We start from the raw sequence: 7,996 nt of genomic DNA on the forward strand, positions 1-7,996 counted from the left end.
ATAGAATTAATCATTAGGATGTTTTTATCATAAATCTTCAATAAAGTTCCAACCGGAAAATCGTTTGCGTCTAGAGGAGCAACAGAACGCAAGTCGATATCATGTGGAATGCGAATGACCAGGAAATGGCTCTCTGCCAGTAACCTGACTCATTCAGCTCTTATTCAGTCCCACAACACAGTAGAAACCTCATTCAAGTTTCTAAAGACGGTTGACATCTAGTGGTAGACTAGGAAGTGCAACTTCATTCAAATACCAATGTGAATTCAATAGGGCCTGGGTTGAAAATATACCAACCTCAGATTTCTCACTTCCTGTTTGGATTTCTTCTCAGGTTTTTGCCTGCCATATGAGTTCTGTTATACTCACAGCCATCATTCAAACAGTTTTAGAAACTTTGGCGTGTTTTCTATCAAATACTACTTATAATATGCATATATTAGCATCTGAGACTGAGGAGCAGGCCGTGTACTCTGGGCACCTTTCATCCAAGCTACTCAATATTGCCTCTGCAGCCATAAGAAGTTTTAAAGGAGCAATCCTTAGTTGCTACATCAATTGTTTTATTTATAAATTAATATGTGCCCATTGATTCTTAAAGACTACAATTTACAAATGCCTCATGAGCGTAGTTCAACTGTTGTACCCCATCAGAATCCAAAATATAAGCCTGTTTTACTCAAAGTTTTGTAAACAAAGTAAATGTAAACAACCATTGTAAAGCCTAAAAACATGGTTAAATCTATCATTCTGATATCATGAATGGTCCTTGCATCCATAGGGTAGGCTATGGATTTGAGAGTAGTTGCATTTCTACAGCCTCCTCCCACAGATTTTCACTGAAACTGTAATAGTAATAGTGAGTAATAGTGTAACTGAGTAATACTGTTATTATATGGTGCAATCTTCAGGTGATTGAGTTACTTTTGTGCCATTAATATCAAGGGAAACTTCTGAAGTTGAGAACAAAATTCTTACTATTGCAAACAAACAAAAAATAAACCCAAAAGTATTGAAAGCCAAACAAATATTGCAAGAAAATAAAATATGAATATGAAAAAACAATTAATTGTAAATGGATGCAAAAATATTTTTCTGTGAAAAAAACTATTATGATAACGCAATCTTTCTGTCCTGCAATTTTCCCTATGTTTGGTTATCTTACCCTGGCCTTTCCTTTCGGGTGCCTTTTTTCCAGTTTCATTCCCTTTTTAAAATTCTCTACTTTTGCATATGTTTTATACTGAATGTTATAAGATCTTCAACCAAAACCTAATATTAGATAAAGGGAATTTGAGTGAACAAATAACACAACAATTACATACTTATTTCATAAACATTGTTGTGGAACACCCAATGTCCCTGTGTGAAAAGGTAATTGTCCCCTTACACTCAATAACTGGTTGTGCCACCTTTTAGCTGCAATGACTCAAACCAAACGCTTTCTGTAGTTGTTGACCAGTCTCACACGTCGCTGTGGGGGAATTTTGGCCCACTCTTCCATGCAGAACTGATTTACCTCAGAGATGGGTCCCATTATGTCTGGCGAAAAACCAAACGCTACATTTCACAGTAAGAACCTTATACCAGCGGTCAAGCATGGTGGTGGTAGTGTGATGGTTTGGGGATGCTCAGGACCTGGACGACTTGCCTTAATAGAAGGAATCATGAATTCTGCTCTGTATCAGAGAATTCTACAGGAGAATGTCAGGTCATCTGTCTGTGAGCTAAAGGGCAGCTGGGTCATGCAGCAAGACAATGATCCAAAACACAATCAAGTCTACATGAAAATGTCTAAAAAGCAACACATTTTTAGTTTTGGAATGGCTTAGTCAAAGTCCAGACCTAATCCCAATTGAGATGTTGTGGCAGGACTTGAAATGATCAGTTCATGCTTGAAAACACACACATGTCGCAGACTTAAAGCATTTCTGCATGGAAGATTGGGTCAAAAGTCCTCCACCTCAACCTGAGATACTGATCAACAATAGGAAGCATTTGGTTACAGTCATTGAACCTTAAGGTGGCATAACCAGTTATTGCGTGTAAGAAGGGAGTTACATTTTTGTTCAGTAAATAAATAAAATAAGTATACATTTTTGTGTTATTTATAAACTCAGGTTCCCTTTATCTAATATTATGCACTATTTATGCACAAAATTGAGAAAATTTGAAAGGGGGCAAATACTTTTTCACTGTAGAACCCTGCATCCCACTACTGCTTTGCCTATAAAACTAAGCAGGATCGTTCCCTGGGTGGGAGACCAGATGTAGCTGGAAGTGGTAAATAAAATGCATATTTGGGAATATTTTTTATGTGAAAAATTAGCATGCGCATCTTCACAGATGTCCAAAAACCATGTGTTTTTCATGTTATTTTTATGTGATTTTTTCTTTCACGTGTTTTTTTTTTTGTAAGGGCACTCTCCCCTAGGCTTTTGGCCTGCAGCTACATCATCTTAGCTAGCTGAGTCATAATTAGGGCATGCTACTGTGCACACCAACTAATTGGGCTCAGACTTCAAACAGGTGGCAATATCTTCTAAACAAGTTATGACTAATCAACCAGTTCTTGACTTGGACATAAATAGGTGCTGGTACTCATTTGGGGTTCCGGTACTGTTTATATGGTGCAGGCACTCCACACTACTTTTGAGCTAATATTCTGTATATTCTATAAGAGGTGCAGGAACTCAAGCAATAGAACATTTGAGTCAGGCACTGCAATCAACTAAACAATGTTATAACATATGAGGGCGGGTTGTAATGAAATGTTACAATAAAAACCATTAGGAATAGTGAATCCTGGTGGTGTTACTAGACTAACAACATACGTCAAAATCTAACTTGTCTTATCTAAAGTCATATGTGGTACAACTTGACATCACTCTGTCAAAACCACTCAGTTGGAATGAAAACATTTTACACTAATTAACATACTTAAATGAACTACAAGTGGCTCACTGGCTTAGCAACAGTAATTCATGACCCACATGACTCTCTGTCATATCTTCCCATTTAATGACTTGTTACATTTTCTCACTCATGTCACACCATGAGACAACAGAGCAACACTTAACCACACTCAACATTGCAAAAGTACGAAATCGATATGTAGCAGCAATCTCTTCTAAGGTCTGTTCAACCCTCTCCACTCTCCAACCATGACTCAGTACTTAGGTACAGTATGTAGGTACCTCAATGTTTCCATCTTGCCATAGTCAGGCAATAGCAAGGCCCTTCACTGGGTGGGTTTGGTGTTGTTGGTATCGGTAGCCCTGCCATTCTCCACCCTGCGGACGGAGGAGTTAAAGGAGCTCCTCTTCAGGATCTTGTTGGCCAGGTCACTGCATGTCTTCCTGTACTGGTTCCGGAGCAGTGAGTAGACAAAAGGGTCGCAGGCTGCCTTGCTGTAGGCCAAACACTTGGACAGCACACCCCAATGAGGGCTTATGTGTCCTGGGGTGGAGAGCTCCACAATTCTGCCATGACAGACACACAGAATAAGTTATATTATTAACAGTGTTTAGCTTACAGTGCTGGTCTATGAGACAAGTCATGTTTCATAGGCCAGCGTACAGTGAAAAAACAACACAGATGTAAAAAAACTTTATTGATAAGCTTTCAAAAATGTTGACATTTCGCTTGAAAATGTCATGGCTCTGATTCGATAGTGAATGTTGGGAGATGTGGAGTTGCTCTTGTTTGGCTCATTGTGCTCACCACGCTGTATAGTGGCGGTACACAAAGTCAAGGCTTATACTCAGAATGTTTAGGTGAGATCACTGGTCGTGTGATTCACAGCAGCTATCAAACTCATATACCCACTGATGTGATCTTCTTCTTCACGGTTATTTTGTATCCGCTTCTGAAGAGTTGGAGCTGGTTGAATGCAGGTTTAATGAGAAGAATCCTCATGGTCTCCGACTTACTCATAATCACACGTCAATTCATGGTAATTCTCTCATGGATTCTCTTTCTCTTATATTCTTTCTCCCTTCCCTGGGTTTCATCCTATACCTCATGAAAAAGATAAACATGCATCTATGAACCTCTCCTTCTATGGCCGCAACAAAATCACCCTCAAGCTGATTGATTAGTGATTTAGACACCGGATCAATTTAACATAATAAGATGAGGTTGTAGAAATTGACTATGGCCGACTCCAGTCTGAATTGAAATTCATTAGCACAAAGCAGTTGTCCTCATTGCAAATTTGACAATTTTACCCACTGGGCTAAAGCACAAGTCATTTGTTCAGGCAGTAGACAACTTTCATTGGTCTCAGATGGGGAATTGACGTTATTGCAGCAGCCAATCTCACAATGTAACATTACCACACATGCACAGTGGTGTTGAGGATAGATCTGAACCTCTGCTCACCTCGTAATGACGTAGGGGGCAAAGCACACCACAAACGTTCCAATGAATGTGCTGATCTTCTTGGTGGCCCTCTGCCTCCGCTGTCTCTGCTCATCCAGGCATCGCTGGCGCACACTGCCAAAGGACAGAGGGGACCATTATCACCCCAAGGGACGTATAGGAGCATAAGTTTAAACATGGCCTCTCGAGTGGGATGAACGTTGATGGAGAAAACAGCATGCTTCTATGGACAGTATCAGAGCTCATCCCCAGGTCAATGCCAATGGATTGTTCAAGATATATAAACAGTAACACATCCATTATGTAAATCAAGTCCAATTCCAGGTCCATAATTATTCTTTAATAGACTGGTAATAACATGGTGTTGACCTCAGCATATCTTAGAAAGATGAAGGAAAGATAACATAAAAGAAAGTAATGTTGACAGTGAGTGCACATTAATTGACTGATTTGAGGCTAATTTATTTATTTTAGCTATGTAATATGGAGGTGATTGAAAAGGGAACATCAAATACAGTAAACTATTCATGACATGGATCTTAACTATATCCAGAAATAATTACACACGCTATTATCCTAACATCTATGATGTAGAGAGAAAATGCTTCAGGGTGATTCAATCATATCTCTACTCACATCTTTCTCATCCCTCTCACTGAACAACTCTTTGAACGTTTGAGGTAAACTGGGCAGAGTAGGCCTAAACTGATCTAATATCTAATCTCAAAGAATGGTTTTGATGTATTACATTTTATTAAAACTATTGTTAAAATGCGGAATGATTTTTGCTTTTCTGTATGTAGGTTACTGTAATGTTGGCATGACCATAGTATTGCCTATAACAAAATATCTAAATGCAAGGCAAATTTAATGACAATTGGTAAACTAACTGCCAATAATGCCTGTCTGGGCTATTCAACTCATGAATATAAATCACATGTTACAATGGTTTTGATCCGTATGTGAATAGTTTTGGGGTTGGAATATATTTGTGTCATTTTAGTTTTGATAAAGAGGCCTGAGATCTGAGACCGGAACATTGGACCAAATCTGTGGTGCTGAAATCAATCATAATGCCACTGAAGTCGCATTGTGCAATCACAATTTGTGGGCTAATTTTTTAGGGGATAGATTAGCTTTAATAATACAGATAGACCATGGCTTCTATCAATGTAATTGTGTTCATAATTTCTAATCCCTCATATATATTTTTTTGTAAATATACTGTATATTTTCACCTTACCACCGCACCATTAATTGAAGTAAACTAATGGACAACAATACAATTTTACATTATCTTTTTTTGTTTGATCGATTTTTGATTTACTATGATTTTTCAAATCACCCTGCAGTGCTATTTGCAGAGTTGTCTCTATGTAAATGTTGCAATTCTTCAACCATTCCTGAATCTGTGACCGAAAACAAGCTACACATGGGCAATACCAAAACAATTGTAAACATGGGCTAACCTTAAAAAAAGTAAATGAAACAAGTAAATTAATCAGACAATGACACCTCAACAGTAGGCTAAACAGCTTACCTCGGGTGAATATCCACAAGCAGCAATACGGTCTGCATAGTGATCACGTCGATGCGTTTACAGTGAAAACGCGCAACTTTCAGCACTTTCAGGTACGTTACACACAACACAATCAAGGTCATGAGAAAAGTGAGCGAGTGTAAAACCACAGTGTAGATGATGAACTGCGTCTTAGTGTCACTTGCTCTCGCATTGCAGAGCGTACAGGATGCGTAAAGGTGATGGTACCCAACCCAGGAGAGGCAGGTGGCCACCGTGGAGAAGGAGAGCGAGTGGAACCACGTGTATGCCAGAGCTATCACTGCGTCCCGGTGTCGTATTCTGGAGTGGTAGCTTAGCGGAAAAACCACCGCCACCCATCTATCGATGCTCAAAGCCCCCATACTGAGCATTGAGTTCGTGGTGAGGAAAGTGTCCAGGAAACCCACAGTTTGACAGAACCCGCTGCTTCCAGGGTTTCCTTTGTTGATAAGTCCGACCAGAGTTAGAGGCATGGTAGAAACGGTAAGAAAGAGGTTGCAGAAGGTAAGGTTGAGGATAAACAACCCGGGAACCTGCTTTCGAATCTCCGGGTTGTACAGAAAGCAGATTACCACCACCACGTTGGACAGCAACGAGACAACGATGATCACTACTACAAACAGAAAGACAGCTATGTCCGCTATGTGCATGGTGCGTGCGTCCCGCTCAAAAATACGGACTTTTGACAATTGAATCCACCGTCCAGCTTCGGAAATAAATTAAAGATAGCATTGTGCTGGAACTAAGAGGTCCAAATACAAACATTCGACACTGTGTCACAATTATAATTCGTTGTCCTTTTCGTGTCTCCATGTAACGATACAGCCGGCTCACTATGTGGAGTCGCAAGGAAGGGCATCCAAGTATTATGGATGTTATGTGATACGGACTGAACCAATGTCTCCGGGGACGGGTGATAAACAAATAGAGACACCCCTGCACGTCTGGCTGCAGTTAGTTTCCAAGTATTTCTTCCTTGCCATTGCAATGATACCTCATTGTGCAATCGCGCAGTGCACTGATGGACAGCTTTGCAAACACGCAGCGCAGTCTCTCCTATGGTCTGTCTCCGGGGATGCTTTTGTTCTATATATATCACCCCTCACCTACACTCACATGCTGCACACTTGATCGCCTCCTCAAAGCTACCAAAAATAGATTTATTTAAAAATAGAACATCATGCATAAAGTGTCGACTCATGTCACTGACACCTACAATTTGATGAACGTGCAACATATTCATATTTGTGTTATCTCCATATGATGTAAATTCCATATATCTGGGGGTGTTGAGAAAGGCAGAAGACACAGCCAGAACGTTGCTGATTCAAGCCCCATGCCGGGCAACGCAAAAATGGGAATGAAACTGAACTGATAGCTATAAGGCTGCTGGTCTCTGATCCCATGCACTATCTCCTGCCATTGTGTCCTTGAGCAAAAGTATGAACAAAAGTTTCTTCAAGTGCAGTTGCCATCAAGAGGTATGATGAAACTGGCTCTCATGAGGACCGCCACAGGAAAGGAAGACCCAGAGTTTCCTCTGCTGCAGAGGATACGTTCATTAGAGTTACCAGCCTTGGAAATTGCAGCCCAAATAAATGGGCTGCAATTTCTATTACTATCATTTGTTTTTCAACAGGACAATTACCCAACACACCTCCAGGCTGTGTAAGGGCTATTTGACCAAGAAGGAGAGTGATGGAGTGCTGCATCAGATGACCTGGCCTACACAATGACCCGACCTCAAACCAACTGAGATGGTTTGGGATGAATTGGACTGCAGAGTGAAGGAAAAGAAACCAACAAGTGCATATGTGGGAACTCCTTCAAGACTGTTGGAAAAGCATTCTAGGTGAAGCTCGTTGACAGTATGCCAAGAGTGTGCAAAGCTGTCATCAAGGCAAAGTGTGCCTACTTTGACGTCTAAAATATTAAATATGTTTTGATTTGTTTAACACTTTTTTGGTTACTACATGATTCAAAATGTGTTATTTAGTTGTTTAGATGTCTTCAATATTATTATATATATAGATGTATATATAATATAGAAAA

At 39.9% G+C, this 7,996-nt stretch overlaps 1 protein-coding gene across 1 annotated transcript; it reads right to left on the reverse strand.

Moving 5' to 3' along the window:
• Window positions 1-2,836: 2,836 nt before the first annotated feature.
• On the reverse strand, window positions 2,837-6,594 carry LOC139381778 (G-protein coupled receptor 26-like). The gene is made up of 3 exons (XM_071125529.1): window positions 5,924-6,594; window positions 4,384-4,497; window positions 2,837-3,482 (listed from the first exon to the last, which is right to left on the reverse strand). The coding sequence occupies exons 1-3, from the start codon at window positions 6,592-6,594 to the stop codon at window positions 3,242-3,244; spliced, it is 1,026 nt and encodes a 341-aa protein (XP_070981630.1). The 3' UTR covers window positions 2,837-3,241.
• Between the last annotated feature and the right edge of the window lie 1,402 nt (window positions 6,595-7,996).

This window comes from Oncorhynchus clarkii, chromosome 23 (genome assembly GCF_045791955.1).
Source record: "Oncorhynchus clarkii lewisi isolate Uvic-CL-2024 chromosome 23, UVic_Ocla_1.0, whole genome shotgun sequence".
NCBI classification, from domain to species: domain Eukaryota; kingdom Metazoa; phylum Chordata; class Actinopteri; order Salmoniformes; family Salmonidae; genus Oncorhynchus; species Oncorhynchus clarkii.

Excerpts from the sequence above, each read along its gene's own strand:
- LOC139381778 (XM_071125529.1), bottom strand. The coding sequence starts at position 6,594 with ATGCACATAGCGGACATAGCTGTCTTTCTGTTTGTAGTAGTGATCATC. Across the intron at positions 4,498-5,923 it reads CTTGTGGATATTCACCCGAG|TGTGCGCCAGCGATGCCTGG; the intron begins GTAAGCTGTTTA and ends GTCCTTTGGCAG. Across the intron at positions 3,483-4,383 it reads GCCCCCTACGTCATTACGAG|AATTGTGGAGCTCTCCACCC; the intron begins GTGAGCAGAGGT and ends CTGTCATGGCAG.